Source organism: Corvus hawaiiensis, chromosome Z (genome assembly GCF_020740725.1).
Source record: "Corvus hawaiiensis isolate bCorHaw1 chromosome Z, bCorHaw1.pri.cur, whole genome shotgun sequence".
Lineage (NCBI taxonomy): Eukaryota > Metazoa > Chordata > Aves > Passeriformes > Corvidae > Corvus > Corvus hawaiiensis.
The window spans coordinates 64,310,021-64,332,576 of NC_063255.1; the positions used below are offsets into that span (position 1 = coordinate 64,310,021).

Sequence of the window (22,556 nt, forward strand, 5' to 3'; positions counted from 1 at the left end):
GCATAGTGGAATCCTGAATGTTAAATATTCTGCTATTTCCCCAGTGGCCCTTCCTAGCAATTGCTTTTTAACCACCTAAATTTAATCTAAGTTCCTTCTCCCTCAAACTCTATGCTCCTCTGAAACTCCTGTATCTGTCAGCCTACCCTATTCCCATTGCTTTCAAGTTTCATTTCCTCACCCAATGTTTTCTTTTTGTGTTTTCTCTCTGCAGTTTTTACTCAAACATTTCCCTAAGCATGATTCTCTCCTGTTTCTGTCATTTGCTTGCTTGCATGATCAGATCCAGTACTTTGTACTGGCTTTGCCTAGTTTCTTTCTGTGACTCTGTCTCTCCCTCTCTCTGTCTGTCTCTCTCCATATATATATATATGTATATGTATATTTATATATATTTGTATATGTGTATACATATGTGTATATATATATTTGTATCTGTGTGCAATTAAATATTTTTCTATGTTTGTTTCAGTGTTAGTGTGAGGTCTTGAGGCTGCATCTACTTTGAGTCTGAAAGCAAGTGAAATTGCACTTTCAATTTACTCTAGGCAGTGTGTTCCAGGACTGTGATGTGACAATGTGGCCTAGCACATTTATTCACATCAGCTGGAAGCACACAGCATTGAAGTTGGTGATCAACTCAAGCATGCTGTTGACCTTCCAGTTTTCTTCTGTGCATATATATATATATGTATGGGCATAAAAAAATGCATATATATATGTGCGCCTGTGTGTGTGCGTGCACGTGTGCGTGTATATCTTTTGCATGGTGTTTGTGTATTGTTAGTATGTAGTTAGTTACATGTGGGGCCCTAGTAGGTCTGAATCAGCCTTTGTATGAATGTGCCTAATAATATCCTCAAATAAATATAGAATAATTCACATTGTGTGCAGACAAAATTCTTGTTTAGTGTCTTATTTCTCTTATATATATTTTCTGGCAGACCAGAATAAACACTAAAATAGTAAATAGTAAATTGTGTCTGTACACTGCATGCTGTCCTTATGCAAGACTCAGTTTCCTTTTTTGTATATGTTATTACCTTTTCTTTGTGTTTTGTTCCAGTTCGACGGGTCCCACCGAGGTTCTCTATCCCCCCCACAAATCATGAGATCATGCCTGGCGGGAGTGTAAATATCACCTGTGTTGCGGTGGGGTCACCAATGCCATATGTGAAATGGATGCTAGGAGCAGAAGATTTGACACCTGAGGATGATATGCCAATAGGGAGAAACGTCCTTGAGCTTAATGATGTCAGACAGTCTGCAAACTATACTTGCGTTGCTATGTCTACCCTTGGTGTTATAGAAGCAATAGCGCAGATAACTGTCAAAGGTATATCTCAAGTACATTTATTTGGACACAGTTCTGTCTTTTATTTCATTCATTCCAAGCATGTATATTGCACTGAAAGGTCTAAATGCCATTTGCCCTCTTAAATCAAGAGGGTAAATATTCCAACCAGTCACTGGCATAAGACAAAGTACAGGTTTAGAAAGCAGTCATAATCATTAATTGAATAAGTAATATTTATTAAAATAAGTTAGTCATAATGTTCCATTATTCTCCTGTGTCTAGCTCCCAGCCTTCATTTCAGTTAAAGAAATGATCTTGTAATGTTGTGTTTATTTATCAACAGCAGGAGCCTTTAAGAACCAGTCATTTGATTTTTAGAATTGCTAGGCATCCAAGTGTCATATTCACTGAGTAATTGGAAACAAGAGGTTCAAAAAATATCTGAAAATTCAACTGTAGTTGTGAATTGTCTTTCTATAAAATTCCTTTTCTGCATATGGTTATGGATTTATTACAGAAGCCAGTATCATTAATTCATGACAAATGAACTGTATTGAACAGAGCTTGAAGATTCTCCAATAGATTTTGGAGGAAGTCATAATTGACAAAAGCTTGCTCTGAACAGATCATACCTTCTTTCCATTTCATCTTCCTGTTTTGCTTTTGTTTTGCTGTTAGTTATTCTTTGTAAGCTTCATATTCTAATAAGAATAAGAGTGTCTGCTGTTACATAGAGCTAATTGTATTTTTTGTTATTTGTGTTTAGCCTTACCCAAGCCTCCTGGAACACCTGTGGTGACAGAAAGCACAGCAACTAGCATAACGTTGACTTGGGATTCTGGAAACCCTGAACCGGTTTCTTACTACATAATCCAACACAAACCCAAAAACTCCGAGGAGCCATATAAAGAAATTGATGGGGTGGCCACAACACGTTACAGCGTGGCCGGCCTAAGCCCATATTCAGAGTATGAATTTCGGGTAGTTGCTGTAAATAACATTGGGCGAGGCCCACCCAGCGAGCCTGTGTCAACAAGAACTTCAGAGCAAGCACCTTCAAGTGCACCACGCAATGTACAGGCCCGTATGCTGAGCTCCACCACCATTCTGGTACAGTGGGAAGAACCTGAGGAACCTAACGGGCAAATACAAGGTTACAGAGTTTATTACACCATGGACCCCGCTCAACATGTCAACAGTTGGATGAAGCACAATGTGGCTGACAGCCATATTACCACTATTGGGAATCTTGTACCCCAGAAAACATACTCTGTGAAGGTTCTTGCTTTTACTTCTGTTGGGGATGGGCCACTTTCTAGTGACATTCAAGTCATCACTCAAACAGGAGGTAAGCTAGCCATGAGCAAAATTTGTGGGAAAAAAGATTGAACACATGCAGACTTTTGCAGGGAGAGACTTTGAGTTGCAAAAAAAGCTTCGCCTCAAGGATAGCCAGTTTATTCAGGTAGTTTTTGCAGATAACCTTTTCTCAATTCCACAGTGCAAGTTATCTTTGCAGAGTGGAAATTACCCCTTCATGCTTTTTTTTTCATCAGTGTCAAGAAATTTATCTGCAGTTTAACTGAAGTCTCAGGGAGACCTTCATCCTGGAGGTCACCAAATCTTATGGCTTTTCTTTGGCAGTGCTACGTGCACTAAACATCTTTGTCAGTAGTTGTTCATAGTTTTTTTTTGAGGTGTTACTTGTGGGTTTTGGTGGGTTCGTTTATGAGGCGTGTAGTTCCCTTATGCTGTATCACTCTAGTGAATACTGCTTTTGGAAATTTAAAGTGTATGTGTACTGCATGTGTATTCAACTAGTTGGTAAGACTCTGAGAACACATAAAACCTGAGAGCATTAAATGCAACAAACCTTTGCGTAGGTTCAAGCAAGCATGTTTGTATACTTTAGATTTATAAGTCAAATCCAACCTGCCCCTACAAAATGCATACCACAAGGTCACTATTATCTTGGTTTATGTGTGCACTTAGGTTGTTTTGTTCAAGAAGTTTTAGGTCCATGAATTAGTTTTATTAGCAAAGGACAAGCAAGCACAGTAAAAAAATTGGCAGAAAACTTTTTACAAAGTCTGAAGTGAGAAGCTCCAGTGGAGTTACACTGCACAAGGTGTTTTATTGTAGCAATAAGAAATAAAAGCTCCTTTTGTCTAGCAGTTTAGAGAAAGCTGTATGAAGTATTACCGTAGGCCAGTGATTTCCTAGAAATACATAATAGTACTTGAATTTTTAGTACAGGAAAGTTTCCTGTTACAGAATTTAGCATCCCTCAAATTCTTAAAAAACAGATCTCTAAAGTGTAACTGTAGACAGTTACATTTCATCCAGTTTTTACTTTTGCATTTTCCAAATATGCATTTAATAAAGACAGAAATTGATGTGTTCTTGAATCTTTCTAGGTGTTGTGTTGCACAAAGATCTAGGTGTTAACCTTTTGCAGTATCTCAGCCAAGAAGTTACAAAATTTTTAGATCTTACAGTGGTAGATTAAAATGTGTCTGTATGCACATGCAAATGTAAATATATACACTATAGTTTAATTTTGGCATTTGGAACCTTTTTCAGAAAGAGAACCAGTTTTTATATTGGCATCTGACTTCTGATTGAATCCATATGCATAAAGCTTTTCAAGAAGAAGGTTTAGTGAGCTCCTTATCTGTGTTTTACTCACAACTGTAAACCTCCTAGATTAGCAAGTGTCTGACAGTGGTTTCCCCAGTGAAGGATGAAGGAATCGAAATAATGAACACTGAGGCTCAGCTGAACTGGCCCAAGTTACATTACTTTCTGAGGTCACTTCAGAGAAGTAAGCGTGCCCATCTGTTTCCGATTACTGTTGCAATCTGAAGAAATTACAATGAAATTAATAGTGCTGGAGGGTTTCTTGATATGTGATTTCAAATTCATAATGGAGTTGACTTGACGATGTTTAATTGTGACTATGTTAAAAAAAATTGAAAGAAAACAAAGAATGGGGCATACAGGAGGTATATTTAGGCACTGATACTTTCACTTGGAATACAAATGTTTTCAGTCACTAAAGAGAGAAAAACTAAGAAAGTCTAGTGAAGTTGTCTATTTCAGGGTATGGTTAAAAACTAGGATTTCCCCATCTTTCTCTCCAGTAGTTTCTCTTCAGTGAACATCACAGAAAAAAATGCCCTCCTTGCCCTTCTCTTCCAGATTTGCTTTAATTTAAATCTGAATATGATTGTTTTAGTTTAACTCTCTTAAAATTAAACACATTCCAAATACTAAAACTAATATAAAGTGCCATTTAGGAACAGGAAAAATGAATTTAATGGAAACATTTTACAAGAGTTAAAATAGGAATGGGATGCTGATTGCATTTGGTTGATGATTTTTTTTTTTAATAAATAAGCCTGCCAATATGTGTATGTATAGCTTAACCCTAACTCTGGGGATATTGCAGCATATATAAAACAAATTCTTGCTGACATCTGTGACTTACAAGTTCTGTTTAGATGCTTCAAAGCTTTCTTACCTTAAGAGTATTCTGATCTTTGGAGAGAGATTATAAAAATGAATAATTTGTTCTTAAAAAAACTGTTCAGAAGAATTTTTATTTTCTCAGTATAGCAGAATTGTTCATTTGAAATGGGTGTATGAGTGGCTTCATACTTTGCAGGTCAGATGTAACTCTGCTGGTAGTGAAACTTAGATTTTTAATTAAAATATTGCAGTTGTTTTCAGCAGTGCTTTCTTAATGATAAAAACACACCATTTTAACAAATTCTATAATCAGAAAAGAGCTGTGGAGCTGAGCCTTTTGAATAAAAGGAGATCAATTCCAAAAGTTAAGAAAGTCCTTATTCTGCATTTTTGGGCCAAAGGAATAGATTCATAGATTCTGTTGAGGATGGAGTCAGAACTGGTCTGTTATGTAGGTTAATTGACCTACCAAATTTTAGAATAAAGAAATATTGATATAAGTTGTAGTGTGATACTTGCCTTTTTTTTTTTTTTTTTTTTTTTTTTTTTTTTTTTTTTTTGTTCTGAGCTTAGGTAGGAAGACAGCGGACAGATACACAAGGTCTATTGGATAGTGGATTATTGGCGAAAGAGAGAGAGAAAAAAATGAATAAATATTCAGGGAAGTGAATGTGTACCTGTAAGCATATGCTTCTTTAGAAAAATCTTAAAATACAAGACACATTGTTAGTTTTAAATGAAGGATTCTCCATGATTTGAAAACTGAGGTTTACTACAGTTACAAAAGGCTAATATTTTGAACCTAGAAAAAAGGACAGTAATGAGAAGGTTAAGTATCTGACTCACAGGGCATATAAATGGAGCCTTAGATTAAACAAAATTAATGTTTCTGGAGTTCTTATGGTAAAAAAAAATTAGAAGCTCAGAGATAGAGTTGGTAGCAAGAGAGTACTGTTCTGTGTTGTAGCAAGGTAGCTACTTTATGTGACATTTAAACTTTTTTCGTGAACACGTGAATGGGGAAACCTGATGTCTCTGAAACTCCACAGTCCTAGCCTAGTGTCTTTGTGAAGCTTTTAATGAAATGGACTTCCACATGAGACGAGTTGAGAGCATGTAGCTAGAAAGTCAGCTCAAAGCAAGAAAGCTGGTGGAAGAATCACAGAATATTTAGGGTTGAAAGGTACCTCTGGAGATCATCCAGTCCAACTCCTCTGCCAAGGCAGGGTCACCCAGAGCAGGTGACAAAGGAACATGTCCAGGTGGGTTTTGAATGTTTCCAGAGAGGGAAGCTCCACAAACTCCCTGGGCAGCCTGTTCCAGTGTTCTGCCACCCTCAATATAAAGAAGTTCTTCCTCAGGTTGAGTTCAAATTCTTGTGATTTAGTGTATGGCCCCTGCTATTCATCCAGTCTCTGGGCACCATTGAAAAGAGTCTAACACCATCCTTGTGGCACCCACCTTTGAGATACTTAAATGTACTGATGCTGAGGTGGAGTACAGGATAGCTTTTTAACTGACTTAAATTTTAAAATTTCCTGCAAGGGATATTTCTGGTCAGGTAGGAAGGACTATTTCAGCTTTTGAATAACTCCCCTACTCTCAATGCCCAGGTAACTTTTGTTAAGTGTCCTAGTCTCTATTTTACTTCATTTAAATGCTAATGAGTGATGAGTTCAATACTGAGGATCTTACCTTCAACAGTGGTAATTTATCTCTTCACTGCATTCTCTAGTCATTCAGACAAGACTAGGTGGACTCGATCTTTAAGACTGACCAACATGTTTATTTTGTTCTCTGGGCTCCCACTATGTCAGTTTGGGATATTATTTGAAGAAAGCAATTTATGGATTTCTGATTACTTTTCACATAATATGCTATGCGTTTTTTAAATCTAAAATGTATAGTAGTTAATTATTTTGAATACTGTGGTTCTTTGTTTGGTACTGTAAAGCTGCAAGCCTCAACTATCTTCAGACATTTGAAGAGGTTATTTCAGTTGTAGCAGAGAGACAGGGAGAGAGCATAATGCACATATTACCTATTTTATTTTGTATGTTAGCCATTTTACTTTTTAATTATATTCTATTAGGACTTGTTATTTCAAAAAATACATGTATTGTAACTCTGGAGCACAGTAGCTCTTCAGTTGTAAGAGCTCCTCCATAGTGTTTCATGTTTCTTTCAGAGAAATCAGAAGTATAAACTCTTGGTCCCTTGTTCCCTACTGATTGTAAATTCTCTTGGTGAATCTATTGTCCTTTGCAAAGCTGATTTCTTATTGGACTCACTGAGTTTTACTCGAGATATGGATTTCACCCTAGCAATGTTGTGGGGCACTTTCTATCCTGGAGACTCTCCTCTTTTTTCATTATCACTTGCAAACCCAGCATGGTCCTGGAGTAATTTTCTGGTTACCTCAGCCAGCTGAGGAGCTGTGCAGGGAACTAAAGTGCCCTTCTGAGGTCCTATTTTGTGATCCTGTTCCAGCACTTCAATCAGGGATGGAGATAGAGCCACATAGGCAAGACAAAGTCCAGCAGTCTGTGTTTGTCCCTGGTTATCCAGCAATAAACATGGAGCACTAGGAAAGTGAAAATATAGAATTTGATGTGAAGTTTTGGAAAAAATAGCTGTGGACTTTGTTCTTTGTTTTGTTATTGCTTTGTAGTCTTTCGTTGTGTGTACTAGAGGAGATACACTAAACACAGAACACAGAAGATAGCAGTTTTAATGTACTTTTGTAGAGCATATTGCCCTCAAAGCAGAAAAGACAGTATTGAGAGAATGCTCATGCAAAACCATCCCATTTAGTGAGCTCCCCATTTACAGCACTAACATGGTGTTAGATTTGACATGTGAGATTAAAAACACCGCAGTAAGAGTATAAAGTCCACTTGCATACACTTTGCAGTTTCTCTAGGGTTTTTTCTCTCTCTGAAGACCAGTAGCTTCTGTCAGCTTCAGCTTGGCTTAGCTCCCACGTGCCACTGAAGACTTTTTTGAACAGATGTTGTGCATTCTAGGCATAAATCCTAAACAGTTTATAAGTTAATTGTTCCACTTCTTTAACTGGTACTTTCCTTTGGCTTAAGTACTGAGTTCCATACTGGAGTTTATAAGCAATAAAGTGTCTTTAGTTTCTGTTATTTTGGTTTTGTTTTCTTTCTTCTTCATCTTCTTATGTCTGTTTGGGGTGATGCAGATTTCCCTGTCACATTTTTCTTCTGGGAGTGTTTTCAGCATCAGAGTTGGCTAACTGTGGTTAAAAAAATGTGAGGGGAGACTAGATTTTGAAGCAAAATATTATTTTGACAAACAGCATTTAGAAAAGTCCAATTAGCCATCAACTTGTCTTAGAAAATGATTGAGAATTGCAGACATAAGATGACAAAGGGTTTGGGTTTTCTTAAAAGGAATGCTTGGAGAATGAGGGTCTTAAAACATGCAGAGAGACAGGAAATACTCTTAGTTCTCCATCTGCTGCCATATTTATCATAACAGATGGTACCAGCATTCATATGAGTCACTTAACTGATCCTTTTCTATTACTGCCTGGCTGTGTTCTACAATTCATGTATCCATACATTAAGTACTGATGATAGCCTCACAGGACAATTCAGGCTGGCAGGATGATTATCTGGGGAGGTGTCCAGCCACAGCCACTGCCCAGAGCAGGCTCAGCTCTGGGGTCAGACCAAGCTTCTTAGGGCTTCACTGTTTGAGGTGTAAAACCACCCAGGGCTGGTATGGTCCAACCTCCCTGGGCCCTGGCTGCATTTCTGGGTTGTCCTGAGCCTCTCATGTTTCAGCTTGTGCTGTTGCCTCTCCTCTGCCACACTCTGTGAAGAGCCTGGCTGCATCTCTTACATCCCTTCTGTCACTGCTGGGAGCGCTGTTGAGAGCCACGCCTTCTCCCAGCTGAACCCTTCCCAGCACTGCAGCCTCTCCTTGCAAAATTAGAATCTGTCAAAAATACTTCATTGATGTTTCCTGTAATGGCTCTCCATGCTTTGGGATCATTTCCCCTTTGCACTTTGCAGAACCCACGCAGTGGTCTCAAAAGATCAGACACCTTTTAGAAAGACATCTAATTAGTCCTATCCCTTTTTATTCCTGTAAAATAATTGGTCTCCTGTTACTCTCATTCATTCAAAAAAAAAAAAAAAAGGGAATGGAAAGCAATGGTAGAGACCTCCAATGTCCACCCAGGAGCTTGAATATGCATCTCATGTAGAAAGGTTCTGTCTGTTGAAAATTAGATACCAAATCTGTACCAGAATACACGAGGGCAGTGTTCTACTCAAATTGATATTCTGTAGAATTCTGGAGAAGATAAAAGTCAAAATACCAAATTATTTTAACAGTTTGCTCTCTGGAGTTTTTAGGTCTTTTACTGTTCTAAAGAAACATACTTGTAATGCTGTAATAGAATTCTTCCCTGATAAATGTTTGTGAAACCATCATTATTGTCATATCCTACTTCTCACACCTGTTCTCAGTATGTGCTAAGAAGTACATACTTTTTATTTTTCCCCTGAAAAAATGAGAGCATATCACATTTTACTCTTGAACAGCTAGAAATGCTGTGGAAAACTGTTTCATGCCTTATCAACTGCACTATTAACTGAAAGTAATGTTTTAGAACTTGGGTGCCAAAACCATTGTACACAATCCAATGATATAGTTAAGTTTTGCTGTCTTTTCCCAGTCAACCTTATTATTTGCATTACATTTGAAGAAGTAAATGAGGATAACATTTAGTGTGGATAATTTCTGTGACTGCCACACAAGATGGAATGTTCTTGACTAGTGCAGTCAAAATTGCATTTTGCTTCTTGCAATTAGAAAGTGTTGTCACTAGAAATTCAACTATAGTCTTAAAAATACCAGTCATTAAAGGCTGGAAATATATCACTTAATGAGAAATTGACTGAATATCTCTTCACTAGGTTATAACTTCCTCAGGTTACACAAGCTGGCTATTGTATGTGGGTGTCTTCTTAAAGACCAGGATGTGTTTACTATCTTTTATTTATGAGCTGAGCAAAAAAATTTCCTACCTGGAAATGCATGTGATAATTTTAACACTTTATTCTAGGCTATTTCAGCTAATTTTATGTTCTACTAGCTTTTCCTCATACACACACAGATACATAGAATGTATATATTTGCCATTTCACACATAGGTTATTAGATTGCTGGTATTCATCACCAGGCATCTCTCCAATTGCATTTCAGTTCTGTTTGCATTATTTACACTGCAAAAACATTTATTTGAAGTCCTTCATAATTTTTAACATGAATTTAGTGTATCATTATTCTTTTTCTGTGCTCAGATAAATTTATTTCATAGTACTGTGAATCAATTTAAGTTCAGTAAGATACAGGTAATATTGCATGCCATATTCAGATAACATATTAAAAGTTTTGAAAATACTGAAGTATCCAAATAAAACTCAAAACTCAAACTGATCAACTTTTTCTTTAGTGCCTGGTCAACCACTGAACTTCAAAGCAGAACCTGAGTCTGAAACAAGCATATTGCTTTCCTGGACACCTCCACGCTCTGATACCATTTCCAGCTATGAACTGGTTTACAAAGACGGGGAGCATGGGGAGGAAGTAAGTGGCAAGATTGCACATCTTTTTAATGATCTTTAGTAAGTTGGACATAAAATGAAGCAATGGTTTAAATTTCATGGTTAGTAACTTGCTTTAGTAGAAATGCCTTGATATTTAGGTTTATTAAGCCTAGCAGTTAGCCTAGTGACAGACTGAAAGTCTGTAAACAGCAGAAAATGCTGTCAGTGGTTACCAGCCAGTGGAATTTTGCTGTAGATGGCAATGAATCCTTCACAGAAATTCCATCCAGTTTCAGACATTGATTATGTCTCTCTGAGCCTGTTCCTCTGTAAAGGCTTGGGAGCAAAAATGTTTGGGGGCATTTTATGGACCCATTAAGCCGTTTTTTGAACTTGTACTTGAACTTTGAAATCTATTTTCAGCCTTAAATAATGTTTTTTCTCTGTGCCATTGTGTAAGAATTCCTGAGATTTTCAATCTTTCAATAATAATTGAGAAGAAAACAGGAGGTTCTTTCTAAAGACTAAAACCTGCAACAGACTTTTCCTCTACCATTACTTCATAAAGAATTTTCAGTTTGTGGGCCTCTATTGTGTTTGTAGCATAACTTTAGAATAAACTGCTCCTCTGGTAGGGAATATGTGGTACTACCAGGTGTCACAGGGAAAAGAAAGAAGCCAGGAGTCTCAGATGGCAACAGGAAAGTGTCAGCCTCATTGGTTTCTCCTGCATCTTCAAGTCATTGCTGATACTACAACTGAGCTTATGTTTATGGCAGCTTCACACATACACTGTGAATTCAAAAGCTTATTTTGTGGAAGGGGGCCACATCCGTATTTCACTTCCAAATAGGATGCAGGACGCTGCTTAATAAGCTACCCTGGAAGAATTTGGTTTTAATAATTTGAACACAAATTTAACTAGAAGATTAAACCCAAGATTACTTACACTATAAAATCACTGTTGTAAAAGATAGCTACAGGTGAGGCTTTGCTTATGTGGTATTGTCTTAAAACACTTTCATACTTTGTATATAGCTATTTGTTCCTCAGTCAAGCTGTGTTTGTGGGTCTGAGTTTTACCCATTAAATTGTTGACTTTAAAAAACAGTTTCTTTATGTGTGTTTGTCAAAAGTAATGTATTCTGGTTTTCATTTTGTTTAGTTTGGTTTTGTTGTGCTTTATTTTCTTGAACTGAAGTTTTTTTCTATGGTTTTAACCGAGTATAAAATCATTTCTTCTATAGGCAATATATGGGATTCAGGGTCTCTGAATACTAATCAAGACACTCTCTTATTATCTGCCTATAGCAACGGGTTTCCACTGAACCTACCACATCGTATCGCCTGCAAGGCTTAAGGCCAAACAGCCTGTACTTGTTCCGCCTAGCTGCACGGTCTCCTCAAGGCCTGGGTGCTTCAACAGCAGAAATCTCTGCAAGAACAATGCAGTCAAGTAGGTGTCTTTCCTTGAAATACTTATTCCCTTTGCCTGTGTTTCTTAAGGAGATTAGCGGAGTAGCTCAGGGAGGCAGCAACAGAGAAAAAAGCAAAATACAGTATTCATGTTGCTTGATACAGCAAAAGAATGCTTAAAATGTGAGGTGTATTGTGATCAGCTTAATATATGAGGGGTTTTTAAATAGCTTCAAAAAACAACCTATGTAAATCAGGGTCTATGGAGGCAATATAATGTTGGCATAATAAAATTTTATCTTATAATAAGCTAAAATGTTGTATCGTGCAATAGGTGTACATTAATAACAGTCCTTAACCAATAAAATTCCACCTCCCCAGTCTGCACACTTCCTAGGTTGTTTCTGCAGCATCTCCCTGAAGTGCAAAAATTTGTAGAGTGAATCAGGTTGAATATTTCAGACTATACCAGATATTTCTTAACAACTCTTCTGTAGTATCTCATCATTCTGATTTTGTTCAATTTTCTTAATCTGGGCTTTTTCTGATGTTCAATCATTTTCCACCTGGAGAAGAACAGTTTTCTCACTGGACACTTATGGAAACAGTATCATGAAACTCATCATATTTGCCAGCAAATGAGATGTAAAAAATTGTCGGGGACTGACATATACACCTTAAAACATTTAAATTAAGACTTAACTAAAACAATCAGCTATTCAGCAATGATGTCCAGAAGCATTATTCTTGCCTCATAAGTTATGCTTTCCTGACAGTTTGCATTACAATGTGTCATTTTACAACTTAGTACAGTTCTATTTGTATGTGTTTTAAATTAAATTGCCTGTTCTTAAAGTAAGATTTTTCAAAACAGAAAATTCAGTTTCTCGGTTGACATGAGTCTTTTTAATTTGCAGTCATGACATGTGATTACACAGTCCTTCCTTGTTAGTGTTATATATTAATATCAATTAGTGTGACTGGAGACAAAGTGCTGCTCACCTTTAAGCAAAGCTAAATATGTTTCTGAAGCATTTCTAAGGCACTTGGAATAAGCATAAAAACACTTCTATAACACAAGGTTAGTTTTAGAGATAGTGGCAAGGCAACTTTTCAGTTTAGTAATTCAGAATGAATAATTTGATTAAGAAATAGGTATTTATTTATTCTGGGAGCCATTTCGACTATTTAGAATGCTGATTATCTGATATTGGGTGAAGATTGCTTAGACTGCATACAAAGCAAACATCTAGGGGCCAAGGCTGCATTTTCCATATGTAAGCATAATGCCATTTCTTCTTGGAGACTATGTTATGTTTTTCTCAGCCTTGTGTCTTCACATAGTAGCAAAGTCCAGTTGATTTTTTTTGGCAAAAAATGTGAAATTAAGAAAAACATGTGTGCCTTAATAAACTGGTTAAAGTAGCCTTCAAATTACCCTTAGTTACGTTAAGTGCAATATTTTGCATTTTCAGAGTGCAATGGATTAAAGTCATAAACTTCTGTGATTTTGTTAGTGATAATCACCAGAACGTGCTACTGCCTTTCATCTTGGTATCAGAGAAAGATGCTGCAGGGATTTATTTCATTTTTTAAGACCCTTAAGGGACATTTTACATGTATTTTACTTCCTGCGCAAGTTAATGGTAGAAGGGGATCCATTTGTTTTGGGTACTTGATTACTGAATTAGTCTATAAAAACAACTTCGAATGTGATAATTCTCATGTGTTCTCCCATCCACCTCCTCTAGTTCATCGAAATACTAGTAAATTCCCTCCTGTCTTCCCTTTGGAAGAGCAGTGTACCACACGGAGTAAAAAGCCATTGGTCCCGGTAGAAAGAACTGTAGGGAACTGAAAGATACGTGTGTAAATGCAGTAGGTCACAGCAGGGTCCTAGACCTTCTCTGTTGTTTTAATTTTGTTTGATGTGACTATTATAAGTATGTAAAAGTATCCGTTTGTTTCTTTTTTCCCTTAAGAACTGGGAAGAAAAGGTGGAGAGGGGGATATAAAGGGGGATAAAGGTCTTGCACACAAAATTTACGTTTTTCTTACAAGACAGGAGGCAGAAACACGAAAGGAGTTCACATCCCCTCCTTCTGCTAGTGAGTTTGAATTACAGCTCCTTTTTTTGGTGCTCTAAATGATCTGCTAGTAAGGACAGATTTTGCTAAGTCAAAGTGCATTTAAACACATAAACACATACCTAAATTTCAGTACTTGATTTGCCTCACTGAAAGCAGTGGAATGACATACATGCTTAAATGCTCTGAAGCTTGGAAAAGGTAAATATGCTAACATACTCCTTTGAAAACAAATGAGTAAAGATGAGCATTTCTGCTCTGGAAGATTGGTGATGGTGATAGGACATGAAACAAATGAGTTTCCTCAGAAACTCTCATTCTGATGTGCTGAGCTTGTAACCTCTCTTTGTAAAATGAATTCTTTACACATTATTTGGGGTAAATTTTTTTTTCTATAGAAGTAATAGACATTTTTGGTAGGATTAATTCTTTGCTAGCAAAGGTGTCTCCAAGAGGAGTTAAAAAAAATAAAACTGACAGCCGATCTAGGGTAAGTACAAGTTACAGTCAGAATCAACAAGCCTGTCACTTTTTTCTGGTAGGTAAATCTTTGACTAAGACTTTCTTCATCTTCTATGGACTGCATGCTCTAGTATATTAGCTACAATAAATGTTTCAGTAAATGATTTAAATTTAAATGTAATTTATGGTTGACTTGTGTCAGGCAGACTCATTTAAAAAAAACCAGTAATTTGTTTATGAGAGTGGAAAGGCTGAAAAAATGGCATCCTATGGAGAAATTTCTAGCAATTATTGCAAGTTTTTAGGGGTTCTGTTAGAAGAGATTTTCTTTCTTAAGGAAAGTAAAGCCACTTGAACGGGATATGTCCAAATTTGTAAGTAAATACATGTCATGTGTTATTTAAAATATTATAGCTTGCACTAATTGCAAGGATTATAAAGATAGATCAGTAGTCATAGAAGTGTCACGTTTTTGTTTTATTTCAAGAAGAATTTTAATTACAGGTAGGTAATATTATTTTGAGGCTTCATTTTCATATATTTCCCCTACATCCTTTTTCACCATTTAGTTGGTCTATTCATTTTCAGTTTCCTCATGTTAATAAGCCAAGGTGCATATGATTATCTGACGTTTTGCTTTTTTGAGTTTCTACTTTTTTTTGTTTATTTATTATTTTCATTTGGTTCTCTTTTATTTATTTTTATTTTTTCTTTTGTTCATTTTTTTCAATCACTTCTATCCTTCCACTCAAATCCTCCTTTAACCCACTACTGAAATTAGAGCCATCAGCTCCTCCTCAAGACATTAGTTGCACAAGCCCCAGCTCCACTAGCATTTTGGTAAGTTGGAAACCTCCACCGGTGGAAAAACAGAATGGCATTATCACTGCATACTCCATCAAGTACATTGGGATTGATGGAGAAGATGTCAAGCCCCATGAAATTTTGGGAATTTCCTCGGACAGTACCCAGTACCTTTTGGAACAGCTGCAAAAATGGACTGAGTACCGGATCTCTGTGACTGCTCACACTGATGTTGGACCTGGCCCAGAGAGCTTAGCAGTATTGATTCGGACAGATGAAGATGGTATGTTGCCTCCACTACATCAGTTTGCACCTCTATGACTCTGTCATCTTCTGTCTTTTGTATAGGCTAACAGTAATTTTTCCTGCTCCTCTTTTTTTCCCAAATATAACCAGATATTATCACCCTTTGAGCTTTTTGGTCAAAGACTGTTCTTTCTACACCATTTTTCTATTTGGTATTTTTGTATTTTTTTATCAGAAAATATTTTTTTTGCAAGTGACATGAATCTGCTGCTCCTTTGAGCCCATACATATCCTTCTTGCTCCTCCTTTAATGTAAAAAATAACTCTTAGGGTAAACACTTTCTGCCTTTTCCTTGATTTTACAGTCATTGTCATTTCTAAACAGTTATGTCTATAAACTTTTTTTCCGGTCTTGGTTTTTTGGTTCTTTGTTTGTTTTTTTTTTTTAACTGCTTTCTTCTTCCATATTGTGCTTTTTGATTTGAGGGGTTTTTTGGGTTGTGGTTTTTTTGGTTGGCTTTTTTTTTTTAGCTTTGTTTTTTGATCTTGGAAAACTGATGCTCCACACATTTTCTTTTCTTCCATTCTTGAAAGTGACAGAAGACAGCCTTGTAATCAGCCTCCTTTTTATCCTGAGGAATAAACCAAACCAAAATAAAACATAGAACTTGACAAACAAAAAAAAAAGGAAACTTTTTAAAAATGTTTTTTTGTTTTGTTATTATTACAATATTATTATTTCAATGATTAAAGTATCTCTTTGTACTACAATGCTTTGAATTTCAAAGCATCTTCCTTGGCTTTTGTACATTTTTACATGTTTTTCTATTTCTCTAATACTCCTTTTTCTTCCATTTTTTGCATCAGTCATGTTTTTTGATCTTTTCACTGAAAGGTAGAGCAGATTGGTTAAGCATTTTCATTTGCTGAATGATTTGTGTTCTTCAAAGACAACATAGTGAGTCTGCCCTTTTTTTAAAAAAAAAGCAAAAGACATGGGTGGGACAGTTGCCTGTAATTCTCTTCTGTCCAATGATGTTGTTCCAGTTCCTAGTGGTCCTCCTCGCAAAGTCGAGGTAGAGGCTGTCAACTCTACTGCTGTTAAAGTCTCATGGCGCTCGCCTGTGCCCAATAAGCAGCACGGTCAGATACGGGGATACCAGGTCCATTACGTGAGGATGGAAAATGGAGAGCCAAAGGGTCAGCCCATGCTAAAGGACATCATGCTGGCAGATGCACAGGTAATTGGGGCACTCTGTTCTTTTCTAGGTCACAGTGAAAACATTTCATTTACCAAAGAGCAATCCAGGACTACCCTTTGTTGTTTAGAGGTTTTTTTTCTTTCTATTTATCAGTCTACCAGCTTGAATTTTTTGTCTCTACTTTAAAAACTTTTTTTCAGAACACTTGCATTTAAAGGTTCTTGGGCCAAAACTAGACCCTCTCTTCTCTATTGGTCTGCACCTAAATGCTAGGCTATGTCATTCTTCTGATTCCCTTAAACCTGGAGACTTCACCCTGTACCTATACTCTGAAGTTCTAAAGCATCAGGGTGATCTGATCCAGGTCACAGTCAGTGTAGTAAACTGTGCACAGCCTGATCCACCCATCTCCTATTTCATTGTTTCAGTGGAGAGCCTAGAATAATCAGAAGCCTGTGTTAGCCTGTTATTACACTGTTTCTGTGGTTAGCTTGTATGCACCTCACGACACATTTCACAAGAAATTAATGTTCTTAATGCAACTGTAGAAACCACTGAGGTATTACAATTTTCATTATTCATATCAAGAACTTTATTAAAATGAGCAACTTAGTTTGAATAGGTGTGTGGTTATTTATATTGCAAAATTTCCCATCTGTTTTATAAATTATGAGATTATGAGAGGATGAAAACATCGGGTTTAAAAAGCTTCTCAAAGTAGGATTTTACTGATTGAGAGATACCAGAACTCTGTAAAACTTAAGATTTCCAAAGCTCCTGACACTGAAGGAGTCATCCTATGGGAAGCTATTATTCATTATATGTCTCACTGTTTCACTGTGAGCTCACAGTTTATGACTAGATTGACTGGAAATAAAAAGAAATTATCAATCTAAATCAAAGAGTAAAATCTGCTTCATAAGCATTTTATGTGTATAAACAAATGGGGGGTTGCCTTTCTTTTTTTTTCCCCTTTCCAGTCTTACTTCTAAATTCAGCTTTGCAAAGACATTTTTGGTCTCCTACACCTGCATTTTGCTCATGACCCTATTTGCAAAATACTGTCTCTGTTTCTGGAGGACTTTGCTGCAGTTTTACCTGCCAGTACTTACTTTCCTATTTTGGAAAACATGGTGTTCTTACTGCTTAAATTCAGTGGAGACAAAGATGAAAGTACATCAGGAAGTAGGAAGGGAAAGGGAAAAGGGAGAGGAGATGGAAAAGGACATGCTAGTGTGATTTGGTTCTCTTTCTTTCACAAATTTTTACTTTCAGCATCTCACTGGTAGTGGATTAAAATGATTTTAAACCCTAGAAGGTCAGTAACTGGAGCTAGGTCAGTTATTAGAGTCCAACTATCATAAAGGAAAAAGTTGTATTTCTTCTTTTGTCAAGTTTAGCTTTGACCTGCCCACTTGCCATTGTTTCACCCAGGATAGTCAGCTCCTTTCTCTTCCCACCACTCCTTCCTGCCTATTGTACTTCTGTGATACATGTGATCAAGGCTTCTGCAGGTATAAAGTCCTTGATGGCAAAATATCAGTGTGGTTTCAAGACTTAATGCATTGAATTAGTTTAGGAAGCATATAGACTGGTAATATGATTAAATAAACCAGGTAGCCTTTAATTCTGCCTTGGTAACTTTTAATAAAAACTGTTATAAAAGAGTACTACGTGGTACAAGAGGATTCATTACTTCTTTTATTTGTCAATGGAAGACAAATAGCTGGATTTTAGGGAAAGCAGAAATGGAATTAAAAATACCTGGCCTGATTTCATTAACCAAATTTCATGTGATTCTACATGAATAATTCAAACTGTACATGACTTTTTCAGACATCTTTCATATTTATTTTACTATTAAGAAGAAAACTTTATCTCAACCGGGGCTACAAATCTCCTTATTTCTTTTGTTTTTCCTTTCAACTTCCTTTACTGTAAATTAGTGGGAATATGATGATACTACTGAACATGTAAGTACTTTTTGACTGGGCAGAAAAACATTGTGTGTTTGTTTTGGGATATTTTGTCTTGCTTGTTGGCTTGTAGCACTGTATGGGGTTTTTTTGTTTTGGTGCTTTCTTTGGGTTTGTTTTTGGTTTTGTTTTGCAGGGTGTTTTTTTGTCATTTGCACAAATGCATGCTCCTTACATCAAAGGTTCTCTCTTATGACACCTTGTTGCTGTGGGGGTTTGGGGGTTTTTTTTATTTTCCCAGGGAGAGTAGGGTTACTGTTGCTTGCCTGTTCTGGGGTTTAGCATGATCCCAAAATGTACAGTAGTGCTTTGTGTTTTCATCTTTTTGATGGCTGTCACTAAATTTGCCTCACAATTTCTTCTTTACAGGGTGATAGAACAATAAAACAGGGTTCAGTTATATACCAATAGTTGTGTTTTTCTGTATTCGTTTTAAGGTTGATTTTTTTTTGTGTACCTGAAAGTAGAACTTAGCTGTGCTTTCTTTTGGATAAAATAAATACATGCTATCAGGAAAGCCAGAGGCCTGGCAATGTTTATGCCTAAGTAATAATGTTTGCTGTATCCAAACCACACTTTCAAATACTACATGCAGTCACAGCTCTTACACCATGAAGTACTGGTTTTTTTAGATGAGGCTAATATCTTCATAAGTCTTTCTGTTTTGTGGTTCTGTGGGGATTTTTGGCTTTTACAGTTTAATTCTGGTAGTATCAGGGGCAGTTTTCTAATGAAAGCTATGAAGTCTTTCTGCCTCAGTTTTTGAGACAAAACTTCAGGAGGAAACACTCCGGAATGAGTGTTCCTCCCCTTTTCCTCCGTCAATGATACAAATGGGTCACAAGGACTGAAAGTGGGAAAAAGACACCAAACTGTTTATTAACACACAAAGCAAACGGTAGAACAGGATAAAAAAAAAAAAAACAAAACCAAACCAACTCAAAATACAACAAATTCCTGGAGAGGGAACAGACACATGGGCTCGGACCAACTGGGGCCACCCCGTGGGCTCCCCGGACCAGCGAGGAGGGAGGGGAGGCAGTGAGGCAAGGAAGGGAAAAAAGAGAAGAAAAAAGCCAACAGAACCCTTTCCCAGCTAGCTGGAACACAAAAGAAACCCAAAGAGCAGCACAGCGCTCCTGGTGCACTCCCTCCCGAGCCCTGCCAAGCCCCAGAGCCCCCGAGCTGCTGGGCCCCTGTTAAACTGCCCCCACTCGGGCCTGTGGCCCCGGCCCCGGGTTCATCGTAAAAGCACAGCGTCCTTGGGCACTGAGTGGACGGTCAAGGAATAAAGAGGCTTCATAACATCACCCCAGGACATTCCACCCCTTATTCCATACCGTCTGCTCAATGCCCAAATTAATACATTTCAACTTTAAACACACACGTTTATACATATATATAGAGCTAGGAACTGGATCTCTCGGGCAGGTCCCTTGACTTTGTTTTTATTGATGGCAAAGCCGGCTTCCAGGACAATCTGGATGGTCTTCTCTCCTTTCCCAAATACCTGCAATGCTGTGTTCCCCCACAGAATGATGTCATCAATGTACTGCAGATGTTCTGGAGCCTCACCCTTTTCTAGTGCAGTCTGGATCAGTCCATGACAGATGGTGGGACTGTGCTTCCACCCCTGGGACAGTCGGTTCCAGGTGTACTGCACGCCCCTCCAGGTGAAGGCAAACTGGGGCCTGCACTCTGCTGCCAGAGGAATGGAGAAAAATGCATTAGCAATGTCAATAGCGGTGTACCACTTCGCTGCTTTGGACTCCAGCTCGTACTGGAGCTCCAACATGTCCGGCACAGCAGCGCTCAACGGTGGAGTCACTTCATTCAGGGCACGATAGTCCACAGTCAATCTCCATTCCCCGTCAGACTTGCGCACAGGCCAGATGGGGCTGTTGAAGGGTGAGTGGGTCTTGCTGACCACCCCTTGGCTCTCCAGCTCGTGGATCATCTTGTGGATGGGAATCACAGCATCTCGATTTGTCCGATACTGCCGGCGGTGCACTGTCGAGGTGGCAATTGGCACTCGCTGCTCTTCTCCCTTCAGAAGCCCAACTGCAGAAGGATTCTCGGTCAGCCCAGGCAAGGTGTTCAATTGCCTAATGCCCTCTGCCTCCACAGCAGCTGTTTCAAAGGCCCACCTGAGTCCCTTCGGGTCTTTGAAATACCCACTCCGGGGAAAATCTATGCCCAGAATACACAGGGCCCCTGGGCCAGTCACAATAGGATGTTTCTTCCATTGCTTTCCAGTTAGGCTCACGTCGGCTTCAAGCAGTGTAAACTGCTGCGATCCCCCTGTCACTCCAGAAATAGAAACCAGTTCTGCCCCCACGTGTCTCGATGGAATCAAGGTGCACTGCCCGCCCGTGTCAACCAAGGCTTCATATTTCTGTGGTTCTGATGTGCCAGGCCATCGGACCCACACTGTCCAAAAGACACGATTTTCCCTGGTGTCCCCCTGGTTAGAGGTAGGGCCCCTCTAGTCCTGGTTATCATTCGAAACTTGAGCTACTTCCCTTCTGGTGGAACTCCCTCTCTCAGCATTACCATCCTTCAATTCATCACCCACGCTGCCAGGACCAAAGTTGATTTTCCATCTCACCTCCTCATGTCTTCCCCACTGTCACACAGGAAGAACCACAGTTCAACTCTTGAGGTGCACCCTCTCTCCCTAGCTGTGAGACATCTGCTTCTGGTAACAGGGCCTCTGGTCTGTACTGATGCAATTTGGAGAAGGTCCTCTTTCAGCTCCTTCCTGAGTTTCTGATGAGTCTTGTCCATCCTATCTTCCATCTTCTGTATGGTCTCTGACAGACTCTTTTCCACAGCTGCAATTCTTGCTTGTGCTGGGCCGTGCACAGCGTCTGCATACACCCGGAGCCTCCTCACCATAGGACTCACTGTCTCATCCCCGTCATTCCATGTCATCATTGCCAAAGCAGGGACATATTCTGGTGGCGCGTGTTGTGCAAGTTTCAGCCACATCACTGGTGTGCATTTTACCATATCAGGGCTCCTAATTGCTTGGTCATCTGAGAATATGATCTCTGTCACTGCCAGTTCTCTCAGGCATTGAATCCCTTGTTCCATGGCCTTCCAGGGGTTTTGCTGCAGCTGGAGACCTTCCCGGCACAGGTAGCTTTCCTTCACACTTCTTAAGAGCCATGTCCAGAGACTGAGAGCTTCAGGGTCACTTGTCATCCCTTGGTCAATACTTAAATCACATGACAGGGACCCCAAATGCCTCGCTTCAGTGCCATCCAGAACTGTACCATCGCCTGCAGCATCCCAGATTCAGACCATCCAACTTAATACAGTTTTATCAGGCCATCAGGTGTAATCCTTCCTCAGGGTAGGAAGGCTCTCTATGGACAGGGACTCAGTAATGATCTCAGGTTCCAATTTCTCTGCTGGCTGTGAAGGTCCTGGCTGCTCATCATCATCCACTGGGCAAACGGATTTGGCTTTGTGTTTCTTTCTCTGGACAGGGGCAATTGTTATTGGTTTAGGCTCCCCATCTGCTTTAGCTGCACCTGGAGTGATTGGGGTGTATGCTGGCTTATTCTCCTGCCCCTCTGGCTGTATCTTCTGCCCTACAGTATCTAACAGCGTGCGGTAAGCGTTAGCCAGGACCCAGCACATGGCAATGAGCTTTTCCTTTTCATCAGCGTTGGTATTGCAGCTTTCCTTCAGATACTTCCCCACCTCAGCTGGATTCTGAATTTGTTCAGGGGGAAAGTTCCAGGCTACTGGGTCAGAAAACTGCTTCAGGGTCTGGCCTATGTCCTCCCACACCCCACACCACTTAGGATTTTCCACAACTGGGGCAGGTGTCTGGGCAACCCCTCTGGAAATCTCAGCCCTTATTTTAGACAAGCTGGAGACTACATAGAGGAACCCTGCTAGATAACATAAGAAAATGGTATCTTTAACATCCAGGGGAAACCGGACACTTTCAAAAGGTGACGTGCCAGATCTGAAGGGGAAGAAGGAGATGAAGGGCT

The 22,556-nt window shown here is 38.7% G+C and overlaps 1 protein-coding gene across 50 annotated transcripts in view; it reads left to right on the forward strand.

The window, feature by feature from the left end:
* PTPRD (protein tyrosine phosphatase receptor type D) overlaps positions 1 to 22,556 on the forward strand; it is a 1,183,457-nt gene that overhangs the window by 1,047,193 nt on the left and 113,708 nt on the right. For 23 of the 50 annotated variants that reach the window (XM_048291456.1, XM_048291457.1, XM_048291455.1 and 20 more), the window contains 7 exons: positions 1,067 to 1,336; positions 2,064 to 2,645; positions 10,260 to 10,393; positions 11,665 to 11,809; positions 15,100 to 15,405; positions 16,416 to 16,609; positions 18,517 to 18,543. In XM_048291456.1, coding sequence (XP_048147413.1) covers positions 1,067 to 1,336; positions 2,064 to 2,645; positions 10,260 to 10,393; positions 11,665 to 11,809; positions 15,100 to 15,405; positions 16,416 to 16,609; positions 18,517 to 18,543 — 1,658 coding nt within the window. The remainder of the gene's footprint in view (positions 1 to 1,066; positions 1,337 to 2,063; positions 2,646 to 10,259; positions 10,394 to 11,664; positions 11,810 to 15,099; positions 15,406 to 16,415; positions 16,610 to 18,516; positions 18,544 to 22,556) is intronic. The other 27 variants (XM_048291492.1, XM_048291498.1, XM_048291493.1 and 24 more) reach the window with 4 other exon arrangements.